The 23,455-nt window shown below is 38.1% G+C and overlaps 1 protein-coding gene and 1 non-coding gene across 10 annotated transcripts; both read right to left on the bottom strand.

The window, feature by feature from the left end:
* Positions 1-6,467: 6,467 nt before the first annotated feature.
* Positions 6,468-6,571, bottom strand: LOC112753034 (small nucleolar RNA R71). Its single transcript, XR_003177436.1, has one exon. It is a non-coding gene; the product is annotated as a small nucleolar RNA R71 (small nucleolar RNA).
* Positions 6,572-18,862: 12,291 nt separating this feature from the next.
* LOC112749633 (VAN3-binding protein) lies at positions 18,863-22,358 on the bottom strand. Of its 9 annotated transcripts, none has more exons than XM_072218650.1 (9): positions 22,224-22,358; positions 21,652-21,725; positions 21,406-21,426; positions 20,858-21,199; positions 20,068-20,458; positions 19,751-19,915; positions 19,586-19,635; positions 19,430-19,487; positions 18,863-19,288 (listed from the first exon to the last, which is right to left on the bottom strand). In XM_072218650.1, the coding sequence occupies exons 4-9, from the start codon at positions 21,131-21,133 to the stop codon at positions 19,062-19,064; spliced, it is 1,167 nt and encodes a 388-aa protein (XP_072074751.1). In that variant the 5' UTR covers positions 21,134-21,199; positions 21,406-21,426; positions 21,652-21,725; positions 22,224-22,358; the 3' UTR covers positions 18,863-19,061. The 9 variants fall into 9 exon arrangements, with proteins under 9 accessions (XP_072074751.1, XP_072074753.1, XP_072074750.1 ...); XM_072218652.1 differs by lacking the exon at positions 22,224-22,358 and adding an exon at positions 21,822-22,132 and having other exon boundaries at positions 20,858-21,186; XM_072218649.1 differs by lacking the exon at positions 22,224-22,358 and adding an exon at positions 21,822-22,132.
* Between the last annotated feature and the right edge of the window lie 1,097 nt (positions 22,359-23,455).

Genomic DNA, 23,455 nt, shown 5'->3' on the forward strand with positions numbered 1-23,455 from the left:
TGGAAAATAAGATAGCTGTGGTTAACGATGCTGTACATGTCTGTAATAGATCGAAGATAGGACCGGGGGGGTCGATGCCGAATGAGGATGGAGCTGGGATTACTAACAGGAAGGGAGACAGAGATGAATATGAGGATATTGGTGACAACCAGAGCTCAACGCTGGAGGAGCAGATGCTGGAAAACAGGAGGATGTAGGAAGTAGCTGTGGAGTCCGGTGCAATGCTGTACAACGAAGAAGACGATATCATGTCTGCCCTCCAAGCTCAAAATGAAAAAAATGCCCAGAAAAAAAGATTGGCAAAATAAAAGGCGAAAGCAAGACAGTACAGGCCTAAGAACAAAAACAAGGTGTGTAACAATATTTTAAAATAATTTTTAGTTCATGGAATGTGAGGGGGTTGAGGGGGGATGGTAAAGTGAGAATGATAAAGGATATGAAGAAAAAAAATATAAACTAAACATGCTAGGTCTGGTTGAAACTAAAAAGCTTGCAGTGACTAGATTTAATGTATCAAGGTTCTGGGGACAAGATAGTGTTGGGTGGGAATTTGTTGAGTCTGATGGTGCGTAGGGAGGTTTGTTGTTAATGTGGGATGAAATGTGTTTTAAAATGAATAATTGTTATAAAGGGGAGAGGTGGCTATGCGTAGAAGGGGTAATTTTGAAGAACAATTTCAATTGTGCATTTTTCTTGATCTATGGTGCCCATACCAGAGAGGAAAAACTTGTTGTTTAGGAAGAGTTGAGACGACTGGATTATGTCAGGTACCTTGTTGCTTCATGGGTGACTTTAACGAGATTGTACATGTAGAAGAAAGGAAAGGCAATGTCAACTTATCGATTTCTGCTGAAGAGTTTAAGAACTGGATACAAGATATGCATTTGGTGGACTTACCGCTTAATGACAGGAAGTTTACCTGGTTCAGAGGACGCTCCTGTAGCCGGATTGATAGAGTTCTGGTTAGTTTAGAATGGGTGGAGGAGTTCCTAGAGATTCGCTTGAGAGGAGGACCACGGGGCTTGTCAGATCACTGCCCTATGATAGTAGAAGATACTAGCTTGAGATATGGGCCTAGGCCTTTCTGGAGTCTTGACTCGTGGTTTACACATGAAGGTTTCCTAAGAATGGTCAAGGAGGAATGGAGGGGATTAGGGAATATACAGTTCACAGAAAAATTGAAGGCCTTGACAACTCCGCTGGGAAGGTGGCTGATAAATCCCGATTTTGTGGTTTATCTTGTGCTTAATTTGGGGGATTTTATCACCTTTTTCTCACATTTATTCAATGAAATAGCATGGTTTTGTAATTCTCCCTTAATTTGTGCTTAAATGTGAAAACATGCTTTTTAGGCCCTAAAATAGCTAAATTTAATTCACTTTAATTCCATTCGATGCCTTGATATGTTTGCTGAGTGATTTCAGGTTCAAAAGGCAAGTATTGGATGGAATAAGTGAGGATAAAAGCATGCAAAAGGGGAGAACTCATGAAGAAAATCAGAAATGAAGGAACCGTAAAGCTGTCAAGCCTGACGTCTTCGCACTCAATCGACCATAACTTGAGCTACAGAGGTCCAAATGAGGCAGTTCTAGTTGCGTTGGAAAGCTAACATCGGGGGCTTCGAAATGATATAAAAGTTTCCATATGTTACTTCGCGTATAGGGGTGCGCACGCGCCATGTACGCGTGCGCGTCGATGCTGCTGGTGGCCCACTAAAGTGAAATCGCCCCCAGCGATTTCTGAAGCACTTTGGGCCCAACCCAATTTATTTCTGATGCTATTTCATGCAGAATTCAAGCTTGGGCAAGGAAAGAGCAATTGTTTGGTAGTGTAGCGTCATGTAGGTTAGTTTCTAGAGAGAGAAGCTCCCTCTTCTCTCTAGAATTAGGTTAGGTTAATCCATCTTAGATCTAGGTTTTGATTATTGTTCTCATCTTGTTTCTTTTACAATTTCTTATTCTACTATTCTATTTTTCTTAGTTCTCTTGTCAATTTTACTTTTATGTCTCTTTTATGTTTATGAATATTCATGTTGGATCTTGTTTACATTTGATGAAATTTAATATTGATGTTTCTTTTGTTGATGATTTGAGTTGTTGATTTACTTTTCTTGCAATTGGTAGTTGGTAGATTTATTATTCTTGCACTTTTACCATGTTTTCCATTTGTACCCACCAAGTATTTGACAAAATACTTGGTTGGGCTTTAGAGTAGCTTTTGAGCATTCTTGGCTTGGGAAGAGTAATTGGGCAATCTTGAGTCATTAATACCCAATTTACATTGGTGATCTAGAGTTGTTAGTTAATATCATTTTCAATGACGCTAATCTTTTGCTAATTCAATTAGTGAGTTGATTAGGATTTTTTATTTGAGATTAACTAGTCTTGTTTGACTTTCTCTCATGGAAGATAACTTATACCTTCTTCCAATGTTGGAAATGACGAAATAAGATAAATTCTTGTTAATTATCGTTATGATTAATGACTAGGATAGAAAGCCTATATTCTCAATTCCTTGCCATGAATGTCTCTCTTTATTAATTGCTTTCTTTAATTGCTCTATTTACTTTTCTTGTCATTTATTTTATTGCCCCTTTTATCAACTAAACCCTTTTGTTCTTCATAGTCAACAATTGAGCATTTCATTGCAATTCTTTGTGAAATGACCCGGAGTCTAAATACTACGGTTAATTTTTATTGGAGTTTGTACTTGTGACAAAACCATATTTTAATTTGATGTGAGAGTTGTTTGTTGGTTTGGAGCTATGCTTACAGCGAAATAATTCCTTTCTTTAGGAAGAAAATCTAGATCGACAACAATCCTCATCTATTAGTGGCACAGAGATAATTTTGGCGACATGGATAAGAAAAATATGCAGTTTGAGGAAGAGATAAAGAAGATAGATGACATGGTAAGCAATGATGTATATAATGGAACAGTGGAGGCAAGAAGAAAGGCGTTGGTGACGTGCTGTAAGAAGTGGTATGTAAGGAAGGAACTACACTGAAAACAGATATTGCGATCCTGCCTCACAAAGGACATGGACAAAAATGCCAGATACTTTCACAATGTAGCTTCAACTAGAAGGAGGAATAACAGGATTGATGCGCTGGTAATTAATGGAAGGCTAGTCAGGAATCAAGCAAGAATAAAAATTGCTATCAGAGAGTTCTACAAGAAATTATATTACCATGAGGAGGCTCCTATGGTGGCTTTTAGAGATGGACTAGTGAATATGATAGATGTAGAAGATGCTGCAGCTTTGGAGGTTTTGCCATTGCTTGAGGAGATTAAAGACGCCGTGTGGGACTGTGAATCATCTAGGGCACCAGGAAGTGATGAGTACAACATGAACTTCATTAAGAAGTGTTGGGATGAAATCGGGGCTGAGTTCACAGTAACTGTGCTAGAATTCTTTCAGACATCTAGGCTACCGAAAGACTCTAACCTCACATGGGTGGCATTGGCGCCAAAGTTTATCGGTGCTAAGGAGATTAAGGACCTTCGTCCAATTAGCATGGTTGGCTATGTATACAAGGTGATTTCCAAGGTATTGGTTAGCAGAATGAGATCAGTTATGCCAGGCCTGGTTGGAGAGACTCAGAGTGCATTTGTAAAGGGATGGAAAATACATGATGGGGCTCTGATTGGATGTGAAACTGTACATTGGCTCAAATCAAGGAAGAAGGAAGCGGCTATAATCAAGCTGGATTTTCAAAGGGCATATGATAAGGTCAGGTGGAGAATTGTGGACATTGTCCTGCAGAAGATGGGATTTGGCCTTAGGTGGAGGGAGTGGGTTATGGAGTGTGTCAGCACAGCCACTATGTCAGTCTTGGTAAATGGTTCGCCAACTAAACCGTTCAAGATGGATAGAGGTCTGAGACAAGGTGATCCTCTTTCTCCGTTCCTGTTTGTACTTGTTGTTGATGTTCTACATAGGATGATTAGGGAGGCAGTAAAAAATGGTCGGATATCCCCTCTGTTCGTGGGAAGAGACAATATAGAATTGTCACATCTCCAGTTCGCTGATGATATTGTCTTGTTCTGTCTGCCAGAGGAGGAGTCTGTTAAGAATTATAAAAGGCTTCAACGATGCTTCGAATTGATGTCGGGCTTAAGCATCAACTTTGAGAAATCGAGTTTGATACCAATCAATTGTGATCAACAGTAGGTTCAAAGCATGTGTAGCTTACTGGGGTGGGATAAACCACTATTTTATGGTTTATCTTGTGTTTAATTGAGTAGTTTTTATCAAGTCTTCACCCACTTATTCATATGATTTGCGTGATTTTATAATCCCTTCCTAGTATTATTTTATGATTGAAAACTTTCTTCCTAGAGATCTTTAATTAGTATATTTTAATTCTCCTTTATACCATTCGATGCCGTGATCCGTGTGTTAAGTGTTTCAGGCTTTATAGGGCAGGAATGGCTTAGAGAATGGAGAGGAAGCTTGCAAAAATGGAAGGAAAATAAGAAACTAAAGGAGATGACCAGCGAACACCGACGCGTGCGCATGGCTCACGCGAGCACGCGGAAATGAGGAAATTGCAGCGACGCGTGCGCGTGCCTGACATGTACGCATGGATTGGAGTCTGCACAAAAGACGCGCACGTGTGGAAGAAGCGTACGCGTGACAAGGAAAAAAATGCCAAATGACGCGCACGCGTGACTGACGCGTACACGTGACCTGCGCGATCTGCAAAATTAACAGAAAATGCTGGGGGAGATTTCGGGCCGCGTTTTGACCCAGTTTTTGGTCCAGAAACACAGAATAAAGCCAGGAAACAAGCAGAGACTCAACACACACAGAGACACGTTCACATATTCTCATTAGGATAGTTTTTAGGTTTTTAGATCTGAATCTAGAGAGAGAATTACTCTTCCTCTAGTTTCTCTTTACATTCCTAGTTTATTGCTTTTGCTTTTGGATACTGAAGAGTCATTACCTCCATCAAAGATAATATTCTAGTTTGTATCCTTACTTAATCTTTTATTTATTCCATATTCTTAATTCTTGTTTAAAGTGGTAGTTGGATTATTTTCATGGATTGTTAGTGAAAAGGATTACTTTTATCTTTAATTAATTTTTAAAGCTTTATTTTATTCAATTTATCATGTCTTCTTTTTATATTTCTACAAGCATTATATTCATGTCAATAGAGTAGCTTTCCTACTTGACATGGGGGTTGATTAAAAGGAGACACTTGAGTTGGAAGGCTTAAGTGATGGTTAAATTGGAAGTTGTTGGCTAGTTCTGTATTTACTAACGCTAGACCTTTCCAAGGGAGAGGACTAGGATTTGCGAATAAGAGTTAGCTCAATCACTTGACTTTCCTTTATTTAGTAAGGGTTAACTAGGTGAAAACAACAACCTGTTTGATACTACACTTAAGAGATCCCAACAAGGATAGAACTTCCGATTAATCATTCCCCCAGTCAAGGCTTTTTATCTAGAATATTAATAATCATTCTTAGTTTTTTATTGCTTTAATTTACAATTACTTAATTGCTCATTATTCAACTCTCAAACTCTCTTGGAAACTCTTGATTAATAAATTAGCACCCTTTCTAGCAACTCGTTGGGAGACGACCTAGGACTCATACTCCTAGTATTTTTATTCTAAACTTTTTGTGACAACCTTTCTAAATTGATGAGGCGGATTTTTGCTGGTTAAGAGCTATACTCGCAACGCTGTTCTATTATATTATAATCTCTTAATTAGTCTAACTTCTGTCCCTCGTTAGTTTTTGGCACCGTTGCCAGGGAGTTGCAATTGTGTGCTAAATTATTAATTAGTGTACATATTTTAATTTTAATTGCATATTTTATTTTTATTTTATTACCATGAGCTATATGTTTCTTTCATTGAATGACGCGTTCACTGTCTAATTCGAGCTTAGCTGCATTTGATCCTGAAATTGAAAGAACTATTTCACGTATTAGGCGAGCTCGACGCAGGTTAGCCTCAGAGGGTGGTAAAGTGATTGTTATCGATTCACCAGTCTCATCTGAGGGCGAATCTGAACTGCCATCTGAGAGCGAAACAAGCTCATTTACTACTGATTCAGTTGATTCACGTGTAGATAACATGGCAGCACCTAGGAGGATTACTCTCCAGGAAGCTGGAGCCCCATATTTTACACTGCAGCCGTATCAAGTGCATCATCCAACTCTGGCTGCAGATTTTGAGCTGAAGACTGCATTAATCAACTTGATGCCCAAGTTTCATGGCTTACCTGCTCAGGAGCCTATCAAGCACCTAAGGGATTTTCAGACAGCCTGTTCTACTGTTAGGCGTTATGGTGCGAATGAATTTTCTATTCTGTTAACCGTCTTCCCATTTTCTCTTGAGGGAAAGGCGAGGGAGTGGTACTACTCCCAACCTGAAGCGACTGTTACCAACTGAGATATGCTCAGGAGAGAATTTTTGGAAAAATACTTTCCAGCTGAAGTTACAGACAGATTGAGGAAAGAGATCTCCTGCATTGTTCAAGGAGAATCAGAAACTCTTTATGAGTATTGGGAGCGTTTTAAGAACCTTCTGGACACATGCCCCCATCACATGATTGACAGGATAGTGTTAATCAACTACTTCACTCAAGGCACGAAGCCTCAGGATAAAACTACATTAGATGGTGCTAGTAATATTTCTCTGAAGAAGTACAAGACCGCAGATGAAGCATGGCAACTAATCAGCGATTTAGATGAGTCCACCAGGAATCACAGGCACCGGAGCCGCCACTTAAAAGCTGTTGCAGAGGTTTCCTCTAGTAATGAAACTTCTGCTCTTACACAGAGTATATGTGAAATGACCAACTTACTAAAGCAAATGCAGTTAAACCAACAACAATAAGCTCAGCCTTCCCCACCATAACAAAGCCAACAGCTAGTCCCACAAAGAGTATGCGAAATATGTGCTGATTATAGTCATTATACTGATGAATGCCCGCAGATCCAACAAGAAGACAACACTGTGGTAGCTACTCATAACTTCTATGACTGCCCGAATCAAGGATACAATCAACAAGGCGGTAACTACAACCAAGGTGGAAACTATAACCAAGGATGGCAAGACAACTCCAACCAAAGTTGGAGAGATAATTCCAACCATGGCTGGAGGGACAACTATAACAGAGGAGGCAAAGATAACAATAGAAACCAGAGATGGAATAACAACAATAGACAGCAGAATCAGAACCAACCTTACAGAGCTCCTCACCTAAGACAGTCACAAGGACCCCAGGATAACCAACAACAAGTCCCACAGATCACTTACCCTACTTCCTCATCAAATGACGAGATACTTCGTTCTCTTGCACAAGGACAACAAGACATGCAGACTACACTGAACTCTACTCTAAATGGTCTGAATGCTACTTTACAAGCTCTTGCCGCCCAGATAGATTCATTACCTACTTCCACTAACCAAGCTCCAATAGAATTTCTTCTCAACCCTTACCCAATCCCAAGGGTGGCATCAATGCCATCACTTTAAGATCCGGAACCATACTGCCAGAGAGGAATCAGGAGGAGCCAAGCCCAATAGAACACACCCCAATTGAAGGCTTAGTAGACGTGGAAGATGCTGAAATGGAAGATGCTGAGGAGGAAGATGAAGTACAAGACAAGGTTGAAGAAGAAGTAACTCAGCCAAAGAATAGAGCACCAAAGGATGCAGAGGCTGCAAGTGGCGCCATCCCTATCCCATTCCCACACCTTGCAAGGAAGTCTAAAAAGCAGATAGAACTTGATCCCAAAATGGTAGAAATTTTAAAAAAGGTTGAGGTAACTGTTCCCCTTTTTTATATTATTCAGCAAGTACCTAAATATGCAAAGTTTCTGAAAGATTTATGCATACATAAGGATAAATTTAATGAATTAGAAACTATTCCTTTAGGTAGTTCTATATCTACTTTAATGGGAGGTATACCTGAAAATGTAGTGATCCAGGTCCATGTATGATAAACTGTACCATTGGAGGTGTAATATTTTCTGATTGCATGTGTGACTTAGGAGCGTGTGTTAGTATAATGCCATTGTCTATATATGATACCTTAAGGCTCCCTCCCTTAAAAAGGTCGGCAGCTCGTTTTGTGTTAGCAGATAAAAGCATTATTACAGTAGTTGAAATTGCTGAAGATGTATTAGTGAGCATTAAGGGGCTCACATTTCTCATTGACTTCTACATCCTGGAAATTCCCCCTAATGACTCAGGAAAACCATCATCAATCCTGCTTGGAAGACCATTCCTGAAAACTTCAAAGTTCAAGCTGGATGCATTCTCAGGAACTTACTCCTTTGAAATAGATGGTAGAACAGTGAGTTTCAGTTTAAATGAAGCTATGAAATATCCTCCGGAAGATCATTCTATCTTCCAATGCGATATTATTGATGAAATTGTAGCTGAAGTTCACCAAGAAGAAGTATAAGAGAAACACATGGAGCGAGGTCCAAGTTTGGGGACACCCTCTGAACATAATGAAGACACTTTGCCATTATCACTAGCCCCGGATGATCCAGAGCCTAGCCAAGAGTATAAATTGGAATTGAAGCCCCTTCCTCCACACCTCAAGTATGCTTACCTTGAGGATAATCAGAAGTTTCAAAGTTATCATTGCAAGGGAACTCACTTCATAACAGGAGGAGCATCTGCTTAGTGTGCTGAGAAAACATAAGAAAGCAATTGGATGGAGCTTGGCAGATATAGTAGACATCAGCCCTCAAGTTTGTGAGCATAGAATATACTTAGAAGAGGAATCAAAACCCGTCCGTCAATCCCAAAGAAGATTGAATCCTACCATCTTCGAAGTTGTCAAGAAAGAAGTGACCAGACTACTTGAAGCAGATATTATTTACCCCATCTCAGACAGTGAATGGGTTAGTCTAGTACAAGTGGTGCCCAAGAAGTCTGGAGTCACAACAGTAAAGAGTGAGCATGGAGAGCTCCTGACAACTAGAGTGCAGAATTCATGGAGAGTTTGCATTGACTATAGGCGTCTCAACCAAGCTACTCGCAAGGATCACTACCCCTTGCCATTCATTGATCAGATGCTTGATCGCCTATCAGGTAAATCCCATTACTATTTTTTAGATGGTTATACAGGATATTTTCAAATTCATATAGCTCCTGAAGATCAGGAGAAGACTACTTTTACATGTCCCTTTGGAACATATGCATATAAAAGGATGCCTTTTGGCTTATGTAATGCACTGGCTACTTTCCAAAGATGCATGATGAGTATCTTTTCAGATCTTATTGAGAACTGTATGGAAGTATTTATGGATAATTTTAGCGTTTATGGTGATTCATTTAACCTTTGCTTGGATAGTTTAGCTAGAGTATTAGACAGGTGTATTAGTTCAAACCTTGTATTGAATTTTGAAAAATGTCACTTTATGGTAAAACAAGGGATTGTTCTAGGACATGTTTCTAATGCAGGTATTTCTGTAGATCCAGCAAAGGTGGATGTCATTTCTAGTTTACCTTACCCCTCCTCCGTGAGGGAAGTCCATTTGTTCCTTGGCCATGCAGGTTTTTACAGGAGATTCATTAAGGACTTCAGTAAGGTAGCATTACCTTTATCCAGACTATTGCAGAAAGATATCAAGTTCGAGTTCAGTGAGGATTGCATGCAAGCATTTGATAAGCTGAAGATCGCCCTGACTCAAGCTCCAATTGTGAGAGGACCAGACTGGAGCCAGCCATTTGAGATTATGTGTGATGCCTCCAACCATGCAGTAGGAGTGACGCTGGCTCAGCGCGAAGGTAAGAATCCCTTCGTAATTGCTTATGCGTCTAAGACCTTAGACGCTGCTCAGTCTAATTACACTACTACTGAAAAAGAGCTTCTAGCTATTGTTTTTGCTTTGGATAAATTTTGAGCCTATTTACTTGGTACTAAGGTGGTAGTGTACTCAGACCATGCAGCTCTAAAATTTTTATTAGCTAAAAAGGAGTCCAAACCAAGATTAATACGTTAGATACTGTTGCTGCAAGAATTTGATTTAAAAATTAAAGATAGGAGTGGTAACCAGAATTTAGTGGCAGACCACTTGAGTCGCCTTGAGCACATTAAGGATGACTCCACTCATATAAATGATGCTTTTCCATTTGATAGTTTGCAAGAAGTATCCGAAGTAGTTCCTTGGTATGCACCTGTAGTTAATTATCTAGTTAGTCATACTTTCCCTCCCGATTTTACTAAGCATCAAAGGGACAAGCTGAAAAGCGAATCTAAATATTATATATGGGATGACCCATATTTGTGGAGGTGTGGTACTGACCAGGTAAATAGAAGGTGTGGGCCTCAAACAGAATTCCAGTCCATTTTAGAGGCCTGCCACTCTTCTGAGAGTGGAGGATATTTTGGTCCTCAAAGAACAGCTAGAAAAATTTTAGATTGTGGATTCTGGTGGCCTACTCTTTTTAAAGATGCAGTTGAATTTTGTAAATTTTGTTTCCCATGCCAAAGATTTGGTAATATATCCAAGAGGGATGAGATGCCTCAACAAATTATGCTTTTCTGTGAAATTTTTGATGCTTGGGGCATTGACTTCATGGGTCCATTTCCAAACTCTAATGGTTACATTTATATACTGTTAGCTGTAGATTATGTTTCTAAATGGGTGGAAGTCATTCCTACCCGTACTGATGATGCTAACACTGTTGTTTTCTTTGTTTGAAATCATATTATTTGCCACTTTGGATCACCACGAGCAATCATGAGTGATCAAGGCACTCACTTTTGTAACAGGAGACTGACAGGATTACTGAAGAAGCATGGGATTGTTCATAAAGTAGCAACAGCTTATCATTCCCAAACCAATGGATAAGCAAAAGTGTCTAACAGGGAGATTAAATGCATTCTGGAGAAGATAGTAAAACCTCATAGGAAAGACTGGAGTGCCAGGCTACAAGATGCACTCTGGGCATATAGAACAGCATACAAGACACCCATTGGGATGAGCCCCTTCCGCTTAGTGTACGGAAAGGCTTGCCACCTTCTATTAGAGGTAGAACACAAGGCTTTCTGGGCTGTGAGGGAATGCAACATGAATTTTGAAGAAGCTGGTGCTGAAAGGAAGCTGCAACTAGCAGAACTGGAGAACCTTCTCCTAGAAGCATATGACAACTCCAGGTGATACAAGGAGAAGATAAAGGCTGTCCATGACAAGCACATTAAAATGAGAGAATTCAGACCAGGGGAGTTAGTTCTTCTTTATAACTCCAGACTGAGGCTTATGCCAGGTAAATTGAGATCAAGATGGGAAGGTCCCTACAGAGTAGAAAAGGCAGAGCCATACAGAGTTTTTCACCTGCGTCATCTTTCTAGTTCTAAATTCATGAAGGTCAATGGACATCGCCTAAAGCTTTATCATGGTGAGAAAATGAAGGATCACAAAGAGCTAGAGGTTTTTCTCTTGGAAGACCCACCAACAGAAGCATAATGAGCCTGAAGAATGTCCAACTTAAGGACGTAAAAGCAAAGTGCTAGGTGGGAGACAACCCACCATGGTATGATCGTTCTGTTTCAGTCTTAGTTTTGTTTTATTTTATTCTACTTTATTTTTCTTAGTGAATCTTCTCATAATCTCTGCATATAGCATGCATCTGCATTTACATTCTGCATATAAAAAAAATGCACGAGACGCGTAAGCGTCGCTGACGCGTCTGCGTCATAGGTGCTCTCGAAACAAGGAAGAAAAGAAGCAGAGAGTCACGCGGGAGCGTGGCTGGAGGCGTGCCTTAGGCACAAGCATGCCCACGTGAACGCATCCCTGACGCGTCTGCGTCATTTGAAAAATTAACCTCCCACGCGTGTGCGTCGCCCATGCGCATGCGTGACCTTGCGAAATCGACGTAAAGAGGTATATGGCAGAGAGTTATGATGGAGTGGGGCTGGAATGATGCTAGAAGCACAAGCCCTATCACACGAACGCGTGCCCCACGCGTCCGCGCCACTTTTAAAAGTAAGGCCATTCACGCGTGCGTGTCACCCATGCGCACGCGTCATTCAGAATTTTTACAATATGCGAACGAAACAGAGAGTTGCGCGTGCGCGAGGCTGCACTCGCGCCAATGGCACAGTTCACTCCACGCGAACGCGTAGGTCACGCGTTCGTGTCACTTAAAAATCACGCCATCCACGCGTCCGCGTCACATGCGACGCACAGCTTATCCAGATCAGCGCCAGATATCTTATCTTCTCTCCCCCAAATCCAAATCTTTTCTTCTCCCTTCTTATTTCTTTCTTCTCCCTTCTCCCTTCTTTATTCCTTCTTACTTTTTTTCCTTTCCCCCTTATTTTTCACACCCATTCTCAAGGTTCTTTTCTTTTCTTCTTTTCTTTTTACTTTTCCATTATTATTATTATTATTATTATTATTATTATTATTATTATTATTATTATTATTATTATTATTATTATTATTTATGTTTTCTTCTTATTTTCTTTTACTTTCATTACCTATATTTTCTTTTTCTTTCTTTTTCTTTTATTCCTTTAATTGGTGTTAGAAATTTAATTAGGTGATTGTTTTCTTCTATATTTTGCTTGTGAGTATATTAAGGAATTATTTGACAATTAATATTACTTCTTAAAGGGTTGCTTGCATGTTCAATTTAATACTTTCGATAACATATTTACCATGCATGCTATGTGTTTGTAAAAAAGCCCGTATGGCATTATGCATTACTTTTATGTTATTCTACTACTCTAATGCCTGTTTTTTTTTTTTACAAAACCCCTTTTTATATTTTATTGATTAAATATAATTGTCAATACAAACAGATTGTTAGTTTGAAAGGGTTGATAATCAAACTTGGACATTTAATGCTTGATCTATGCTACTCATGCCTTTGCCGGCATGCCAATAAACATCTTGCATCTTAATGCCATAACTTGCACTTGCTATATTCCCATTAATGAACTTTTCACATGTAGTCATGACCATGTGTTGACATCCTTCTTTACCGTGCATTGATTATCATTTGTACCATCCTCTTCCTTGCTCTAACCCTTAGTTTTAAAGTTACTTTCTTTTTCCCTTTTTAGGATGGCCACCAAGAAGGGTAAAGAGAAAGCTACTCCAAAACAACACGCAAGGAAAGGAACAAGAAAAGAACACTAGTAGTAGAGCCATCTTCAACAGTAGTAAAACCCTCAACAAAAAGAATCAAGAGTATCATCAAGGTCGATGAAAAAGAGAAAATCTTTCCAGCAAAGGACACTGCGCGATTCCCTAACCGCTATTGTGAGCAGATGTTCCCTATCCTGGCTGAAAGGAACTATAATAATGAATACCTTCTCATCCTCCCGACCAACATTGCTAAATTTGTTGAGCCCCGAATTGAACGAAGACAATGGAGATTCCTACGGAGACAGCCACGACAGGTTAATCTATCATGGGTAGTTGAATTCTACTCCAATTTTCACATGCCAACCATGTAGTCTGTCTTTGTCCGTCAGAAGCAAGTCCCTATAACTGAAGAGGCCATTCAACGAGTTTTAGATCTTCCCCCTGCTCCAGAAGGATTGGACGCATTTCAAAAAGCCTCTTTCAAACGCCAGACATACCAATTTGACTGGGACGCCGTTCTCAGAGTTATAGTACGACCTGGCAGCAGATGGATCTATGGATACCATCGATCTCGACCTAAGAGCATATTGGCTTCAGCACTCATCTTGGAGGCTCGAGTATGGGCACAGATCATGTCCCATTACGTCTTTCCGAGTACTCACGAGTCCTCCTTCACTGCAGACATGGCTGTTTTACTCTGGTGTATCCTTACAGACCAGCACCTCAATTTACCAAGACACATTCGGCATGCTATGGGACACGTACAGATTGCGGGTAACATACCTTTTCCCGCCTTGGTTTCAGATCTAGTTTCAGCAGCCGGAGTCTCCTACAGAGCTGGGGACACTAAGGCCATGATTCCACAAGATGATCAGTACGTCCCTAATGGGAAGTATATCAGACCTCCAGCAGCCACTATCAACTGGAACACAGAACCAGCGGAAGATATCACTTCTCCTACCACATCACAAGCACCTTCAATAAACCAACTGCTCCATCAGATAATTGAGAAATTGGACCGGCTTCACCACAAAGGAAAGCAAAGGGAGCGCCGTAACAAGCGCAGATTTACATACCTCAAGGAGCTACTTGTTGGTAACCACCCACCTGAAGAAGAACCAGACACCCGGATTCCACTTCATTTACCAGCACAGGGATCCATGACGGTCCCGATTGTGGAGATACTGCTACCAGCCCCTCTTTGTTCCTGACTGATGGCACCGAGGACGGTGCTAAGCTTTAAGTGTGGGGAGGTCGGTCAGTACCTGACTTCCGGATGTAATTTCTCTTTCTTAACACCAATAGAATAAGATATTTATTTATTTTTCTTTTATTAGGATATGATAGATAGCATAGTAATAGGTAATTGCATGCATGTTCTATTTGGTTGAAAAATAATATGTTTCTTCTCAAGACTCTATTTTGAAAAATTTCACTAATTTAAATAAAAAAAATTTGCGTTAAATTTGTTTGAAGACTGTAAATTGGAACATAAATAATAGCTAAGAACACACAACCTGTGAGATTTGAGCTTAATTACATGGTTACATTATTTAACCATAAAAATTTTATTCTTGTGTGTTTGCTTCTCTATGATTGTAATCTTTATTTTGTTTCATCCTATATGTCCAAATGTTTAATGTGTTATATGCATGCATATGATTGAGGCCATTAATTGATTATTAACTCACTTATCTCAAATAGCCTACCATTCTATTTACGTTTGTTAGCCACTTTGAGCCTTTTTAAACCCCCTTTGTTCTATATTTTACCACATTACTAGCCTTAAGCGGAAAAACAAGTAATACCCCAAATTGAATCTTTGGTTAGCTTAAGATAGAAATTGTGTGTCAATTAAGTGTGGGAAAATTGTGGGAACATGGGTTAATAAGGGAATGTGTCATGATAAAATATTGGTAATTTGGGTACCTACTCATGTGAAACTAGAAGAATTAAAAATCCATGTGCATTGACAATGTTATGTTTATTTTTATGCTTCAAAAAAAATCCAAAAATATTCAAGTAATTAAGCGATTGAATAAATGAATAAGGGGACAAAATTACTCCAATGTTAAGCTAAATAAAAAATCAATGCATGTGTGATACAAAGTTAAGAGAAAAGTTGATGCATGAGTATGTAATACAAAAGTGAGAAAATTTTGGGTAGCTAGGCATGAATCTAAAAATATAAGGAGTATATGTATAGGTAAGAGCTTAGGTTAATTAAAGATTCAATTTATAGCTCACTTAGCCATATATATACCCTCATCTTTACCTTGGCCCCATTACAACCTTGAAAAGACCTCATGATGTTTGCATTGGTACATTAAATACTTGTTGATTGGTTAGGTGAAGAACAATGTTTAGAAAGCATGATTAGAGAAGAGTAGAGTGATTACCCTATACACTAGAGTGAATAGAGTGCATATACACCATCAGTAAGGGTTCAATGCTTAAATTCTATGTTCCCTGCTTTCATGAGCTGTCTTCTTACAAGTTTGCTTGTTTTTGCTGTATAATTTTAATTAGTGATATTTGATTTATTTTTGTCTTGAAGAACTTATCTATTTTTAACCAAGTAGGCAAAATCATTTTAGCATATAGTTGCATTCATATACATAGGTTGCATTGCATTGCATGAGTCTTACTTTTCCCTACTCATTTATTTTATCTCCTTAAACTAAGCATGAGGACATGCTAATGTTTAAGTGTGGGGAGGTTGATAAACCACTATTTTATGGTTTTTCTTGTGTTTAATTGAGTGGTTTTTATCAAGTCTTCACCCACTTATTCATATGATTTGCATGATTTTATAATCCCTTCCTAGTATTGTTTTATGATTGAAAACTTGCTTCCTAGAGATCTTTAATTAGTATATTTTAATTCTCCTTTATACCATTCGATGCCGTGATCCGTGTGTTAAGTGTTTCAGGCTTTATAGGGCAGGAATGGCTTAGAGAATGGAGAGGAAGCTTGCAAAAATGGAAGGAACACAAGAAACTAAAGGAGATGACCAGCGAACACCGACGCGCGCGCATGGCTCACGCGAGCGCGCGGAAATGAGGAAATTGCAGTGACGCGTGCGCGTGCCTGACGCATACACGTGGATTGGAGTCTGCACAAAAGATGCGCACGTGTGACTGACGCGTACGCGTGACCTGCACGATCTGCAAAATTAACAGAAAACGCTAGGGGCGATTTCGGGCCACGTTTTGACCCAGTTTTCGGCCCAAAAATACAGAATAAAGCCAGGAAACAAGCAGAGACTCAACACACACAGAGACACGTTCACATATTCTCATTAGGATAGTTTTTAGGTTTTTAGATCTGAATCTAGAGAGAAAATTACTCTTCCTCTAGTTTCTCTTTACATTCCTAGTTTATTGCTTTTGCTTTTGGATACTGAAGAGTCATTACCTCCATCAAAGATACTATTCTAGTTTGTTTTCTTACTTACTCTTTTATTTATTCCATATTCTTAATTCTTGTTTAAAGTGCTAGTTGGATTATTTTTATGGATTGTTAGTGAAAAAGATTATTTTTATCTTTAATTAATTTTCAAAGCTTTATTTTATTCAATTTATCATGTCTTCTTTTTATATTTCTACAAGCATTATATTCATGTCAATGGAGTAGATTCCCTACTTGACATGGGGTTTGATTAAAAGGAGACACTTGAGTTGGAAGGCTTAAGTGATAGTTAAATTGGAAGTTGTTGGCTAGTTCTGTATTTACTAACGCTAGACCTTCCCAAGGGAGATGACTAGGATTTGCGAATAAGAGCTAGCTCAATCACTTGACTTTCCTTTATTTAGTAAGGGTTAACTAAGTGAAAACAACAACCTGTTTGATACTACACTTAAGAGATCCCAACAAGGATAGAACTTCCGATTAATCATTCCTCAGTCAAGGCTTTTTATCTAGAATATTAATAATCATTCTTAGTTTTTTATTGCTTTAATTTACAATTACTTAATTTCTCATTATTCAACTCTCAAACTCTCTTGGAAACTCCTGATTAATAAATTAGCACCCTTTCTAGCAACTCGTTGGGAGACGACCTGGGACTCATACTCCTAGTATTTTTATTCTAAACTTTTTGTGACAACCTTTCTAAATTGATGAGGCGAATTTTTTCTGGTTAAGAGCTATACTCGCAACGCTGTTCTATTATATTATAATCTCTTAATTGGCCTGACTTCCGTCCCTCGTCAGGGTGTAAGAAAGCTGCTCTTCCGGTTAAATACCTGGGGATCCCTTTAGGTGCAAATTCGAGGTTGGTGAAGACTTGGAAGCCAATAATTGACAAAGTGGAGGAGAAGCTAAGCTTATGGAAATCCAAGATCCTTAATAAAGCGGAAAAGTTGGTTCTTATCAAAGCTGCCTTAAATAGCTTACCGGTATATTATTTAAGCTTGTACAAGATGCCGAAAGCAGTTGCGGAGAAACTTATTTCATTACAGAGAAGGTTCTTGTGGGGGAGGAGGATGGGAGGTATGACATGGCTTTGGTTAGATGGGAAGTGGTCCAAGCTCCAAAAAGGTTAGGTGGACTAGGAGTTGGCCATGCGATGCTCTGCAACACAGCTCTGTTATTTAAGTGGTGGTGGAGATTCTCTAAGGAGGAGTGTTTATTGTGGAAGAAAGTGGTCTGCTTCTGTAATAATCTCTCCCCAAACCAGCTTTTATCCAGCCAAGATTTACCTTCTAGAGGGGGCCTTGGAAGGATATTTGCCAGCTACAGATAATGAGCAACCTGTAAGAGACAAGATGATAGCTGGCTTGTCAATGGAGATTGGTGACGGAAGGAGAACTCACTTTTGGGAAGATGTCTGGTTAAGTTGTGGTTCCCTGAAGGATAGATTTCCAAGGCTATTCTCAGTTTCAACCCAAAAAGGCTTTGTCATAGGGGTTTGTGGGTTTTGGGATGGGATTGAGTGGATTTGGAACTTCCAATGGAGGCGCGAGCTATTCCAATGGAAGTTGGAACTTGTGAATCAACTACATGAAACCTTGAGACCGGTAAAACTAGCTTCTAACAGAGATGATAGAGTTGTATGGAAGTTTGACAGACAAGGTGTGTTTTCTACTAACTCCTTTGTGCAGGTACTACAGGCGGAGACGCTTCCGAAGGAAGTAACAAGCTATAGCTTCACCAAGACTATCTGGAAAGGTTTAGTCCCTCCAAGGGTTGAGCTATTTATATAGTTTGCTTTTAATAGGCAGAGTGAGTACTAAAGAAAGACTGTGTCGATTTGGAATTGTTAACCAGGGTGATACTGTATGTGTTCTATGTAATAAGGATGTTGAAAATGTCTGCCACTTGTTTCTTGGTTGTGAATTTACATGGCAGGTGTGGTGCGCTTGGTTATCTGATTTTGGCATAAAATGGACAAATTCGGGTACTTTAAAGGAACACTTTGAAAGATGGACAGGTATCACAACTAGGAAGGAGGAAAGTAAGACGTGGTTCATAAGTCTCTTTGCGGTTATTTGGAACGTCTGGTTGGAAAGGAATCGGAGATTGTTTCAGATTGAAAAAGTGCTGGCGACGTTATCAACATGACTATGCATCATTACAAGAAGTGGAGGTGCGAGGATCCCTTTTGTTGTTGATGGCAATGCCGGAGATGACAAAGGGATGCGTATTTGTTGAGCGATCTAGGTGGTAACAATAGGTGTATTTTATTGTTGTCTATTGTTAGGTTTTTGTTTGTTTATGTTTCAAATGCTCCACGCTCGTGTTGAGCTCTTCTGGTTTCAAAAAAAAAAAAAGTTTTCTTTCTTTTTCAAATTTTCTTTCTTAATTCACAAGTCACAACCATAATTACAAGCAACTGCTGTAATGAAACATTATTCTTTACATCTGTACTGTACCATAGAGTTAGAACATTCTTAGTAATTTTGCATAATCATGTGTCCTACTCTCTAGGTGTATATATACAATCCAAACAAGTCATATGCCGGTACTAAGATTAATTTGAAAATTCCATACTAGGCTCATTTGGTTCAACAGAATTGACTTGACGAAGTAGAAGCTCTATCCCATCAACCCATTTCTGCTTTTGGATTTCACTTTTGCACTTAAACTCCATAAGACCTTCTCCAGTTTTCAGGCCAAAATAGTAGTTTTCATCTGATTCTTCCCTTTCTTTTCTATATGGCCATGCACCATCTTTATCACATACTCCATAAACAACACCTATACAATATAAACCACGCAAGAATTTGAATTGGTTTCTAATTTTAATTGCTATGCACAAAAGAGTTTTGCAAGGCTCTTTAATCAAATGCATGCAAATAGAGTTGATAAGATGGGATCATGATTGTTAAGAAGGCTTACATTTATTCTTTTTGGAGAATGCTCCTCCAACATGCTTGCTTTTGATCTTAATCTTGACCTGAAAAAAAAAAAAAAAAGATGAACATTCTTGTTACTTATATCTATGAAATAATCCACTTCCTCATGAGTAATTGTTTGACCCAGATTAATGTGCACCTGGCATTTCTTGTTGATGTAGATAGATACATGTTTCCATCGTAATACACCTGAAATAAAAACACAACCACCTTAGAAGAATTTACCTGATAAGCAGATCCAATGATGTGAATTTTTCATCAATGGAAGAAAAACAAGCAAATGCAATCAAACAGCAGCAATTACCTTTTTCTGTGAGTTGCATTAAATCTCCCTCACATGGAGAATGATTTTCCCAAAGCTTACCCTCTAAACAGAATTCTGCTGTTCCCTTATCACAGGGACTTATTGATGCATTCCTCTTAGTTTCCTTTGGCAATCTTTCTCTCAGAGCTGCTTCTCCTCGCAAAGCTGAAACATACAAAGAAACTATCCACGGTGAGTAACCAAATACTCAATAGCACCAAATTAAATCACCTCAACAAGGAAAATGATTTGCACAAATTAATATATGTTTCTCAAATCTATAGTCAAATTTCATGTAGAGAAAATTGAGCAAGTACCTGTTGCAGCTGCAGCAGTAAGAGTGATTAGATCACCTGGGGTTTGAATATCAACTGCAGACCTTACAGTTGAAGCGACACGGTCATGATCAGCTCCAGCTAACTCAGCCATTTCAATGCAATAAGAAGCTAAGAGTTGTGTGGCTGAAGCCATAGCAAGGTCCAATTTGGAACAAGAGCTGCCACCTGGGTCCTGCGCTGCGGCCACAGCAGCCAAGGCAGATGCTAGCCCAGCAATGGAAAGAGCAGAATGCACGCGTGCATTCTCAATACGTGCCTGATCTTTCTTTTTCATACTGGTATTAGTATTTCCATTCTGCTTCTGATGCAACCATTTCCCAATAGTACTACTCATTCTTCTACAATGACCAGAATGTGTGATCTTACCTGTCTGCAAAAGAGTATCACAAACACCTCAAAACAAATTACAATACATATCAAAATCGCCATCAATCACGCTACGTGTACATAAAAAATCAGCCACCAAATGGAAATTTTTTCATTGTACTACTATAATCAAGTTTAATTATTCTACTAGTGCTGATTTGGTTATTCTACTATGGCATGTTGATAATTATGGTGGTTGATTATTTAGTTGGGAAAATGTGTGAATCAGTATGTATGGTGGCTGATTTTTTTGTGTACACATAGCATTTTTTAATCGCCATTATCATATAGGTTCACATGAATTATTGCTGATACTAATCCATCATTAATTGAAGCTAAGTTGCATCTGATATAACATTCACTGAATTCAATGTATGAGAGAAAATTGACAGTAGTGACTTACTACTAATTGAGGTGCAGAAATTGGTTCAGGCAGTGTGTCTGGACTACTCTTGTGATCAAGAAGAGGTTGGTTTTGGTTTTGCTTCTCCGAAAGAGCCTTTGAAATCTCAGAAGTAGAGAGACTCCATGACCTGGATAAGAACTCCATAGGCTCATGTGGTGTTGGTGGCTCAGGTATTGCTGGCAAGGATGACACTAAAAACAGTTCTTCATTCTCCTCTAAATCTAGCTCGTGCCATGGTCCATCTTTCCAATGTGGAAACAAACCACCTTCCATTTTTCGTCTTTTTGTTTTTGCCACTTCTTTCAATCTTCTGAATGTTCCAACCACTACAATCACAATCTACTGATATAGGTAAGTAACATGGGACATAAGAAACAGAAAAAAAGGGGGCCAAGATTTTCTGATAGACAGAAGCAATAGTGAAGTCAAGAGTTTGGTGTGATAATTTGAAGTTGATTATGGTCTTAGAATACTATTTATATAGAGCAGCATGCATCTGCAGACAAGACAAGTAGTGCTTCAAAAATATCCTCAACAAACCGTACCTAAGATTTCCGAGATCTCCTCTGAAATAATCATTAAAAAAGAAGATAAAAGAAAGGAACCCAATTAATTAAGACATCATCGGCAAAATCAAATCTATTAACAAACATTAGAGACAGAATGACATATTATTTAACCAATTTCTCATCCAAAGTTCACTTAATTAATAGACCCAATTAAGGCCACAACAAACTTCAAAAGCAGATTCCAAAGCTGAGAATAATAAAATAAGATAGAAATAAAGAAACCTGCTTTAGTGAAGTTGTAACCTCGATGAAGAGAGGGGTATGTATGACCAAGTCACCCTGTTATGCGACCAACTCTGCCGCATCAGAAGATTTTATATTATATTATATTACATAAAAGAGACAGAGTTTGGATTTGAAAGGCAGTGATGAGTGATGCAGAGAAAACAAACACTGATCGGAGTCTTGTGCTTTGGAGCAACACCAATTCAGATACACGATATTAATTGAATCAAGATTATAAAAAACCAAATATTACTGTGAGTTTAGGAAAACATAATCCTAGATAAGTGGGCATGATGAAGAGCGGTGAAGGCTGTTGTGGATGACAGCAACATTCTTTCTTTTTTTTTTTTTCTTTTTCTACAATCTACTATCTATCAATAGTAATTTTAATATAACTATAGAGACAGATAGATTCAGAAGAAATGGTAGGATATAGAATATTATTGAGAAATATGATTAAGATAGTATGAGATATGATATGATATGAGACATGCGATGATGGCATTATTATGGAAGGTGTTATTAAGCACGCCGCGTAGTGCGTACGTAGGAGGAGTACTTTGTTTTACTTTGTATGGGGGTTGTTGGGAATTGGAGTGAAAAAGTCACACAGTGTGTGTGTGTTTTTGCGCGGTGCAGATCTGCAGGTCTCAATGCTATGGACGGTGAGGGGGCCGGTTTTCTATTGTTCCCTTACAATTTACAAATGACCAATGCTTCAATCTTCATTCTTAATTACTATCTCGTTACTCTCTATCTTGCTGCATTTCACGAGAAAATTACACTGCAAAGTTCCTTCCCTTTGGCCATTCAATTTTATGTATAAACTTTGAAATCTCCAAGGCTACTTTATGTAAAAAGATTTTTATTCTGAACTTATAATTTTTCTTGCTATATTTATACACTAAAAATCAATTATTTATTTGTATATAATATATGTTAGATATACAAAATACACATTAAGAATATGTAAAATACACATTAGCAATTTTAAATATTTTTTGTTATTATTTAACCAGTATAAACACTAATTATCATTAATAGTTAAATTTTATTAATTTATGTGTATAAATTCGGAAAAAATATGGGTACAAAGTGCAAACGGTATTGATTCATGTGTGCAAAATTTTGATAAATATATGTCTAAACTATATACTTTTTGTATGCAAAACCTCCGTAAATATAGATGCAAATTATTATTGGCCAAGTGGTGGGCAAAAATGATAATATTTTCTGGTTATGTAATATTGCTCTATGTAAAATAAGATATATTTATAAACAAATATATAAATAATATAATAACTAATTTGGTTGGTATAGCGATTGAATCACTAGTCCGTAAAAGTAAGCGTAAAAGATTTGAATTCTGTCTTGTATATGCAATAACTCATTCACCAGTAGTAAACTTTTAAATGAAATTTTGATCCGTGACGAATTATTCATTGATCTATCGGATTAGAAAATACCATAAAAAATTAAACAAAAATTAAATAAACAAATATATGTAATGATATTTTTTGTATAATGATATATATATATATATATATATATATATTTAAAAACTTTAGTAATGTGAGATTGGTAAGGAACTAAAGATAATAAGTTATTTAGTTTCTTAACTAATAGTTTTTATTAGAGTTTTGAGGGAAAAAATTTTTTGTTTAGAAGACCTATTTTCTTTTATAAAAACTTCAAATAAAGTTGAATTAGAATAGTCGAATATCTACTAATAATATCCTAGATGATTAAGACAAAACTTTAGTACCTTAATTGAAAAATCTAATAACCAAAGAGAAAGTCT

This window comes from Arachis hypogaea, chromosome 15 (genome assembly GCF_003086295.3).
Source record: "Arachis hypogaea cultivar Tifrunner chromosome 15, arahy.Tifrunner.gnm2.J5K5, whole genome shotgun sequence".
Classification (NCBI taxonomy): domain Eukaryota; kingdom Viridiplantae; phylum Streptophyta; class Magnoliopsida; order Fabales; family Fabaceae; genus Arachis; species Arachis hypogaea.

What these genes read in the sequence shown, in the direction of transcription:
- LOC112749633 (XM_072218650.1), bottom strand. Translation starts at nt 21,133, where the DNA reads ATGGAAGGTGGTTTGTTTCCACATTGGAAAGATGGACCATGGCACGAG. An exon ending in AATGCAACTCACAGAAAAAG is followed by an intron (nt 19,636 to 19,750) that starts GTAATTGCTGCT and finishes TTTTTATTTCAG; the next exon opens with GTGTATTACGATGGAAACAT. An exon ending in ACATCAACAAGAAATGCCAG is followed by an intron (nt 19,488 to 19,585) that starts GTGCACATTAAT and finishes TTTTTTTTTCAG; the next exon opens with GTCAAGATTAAGATCAAAAG.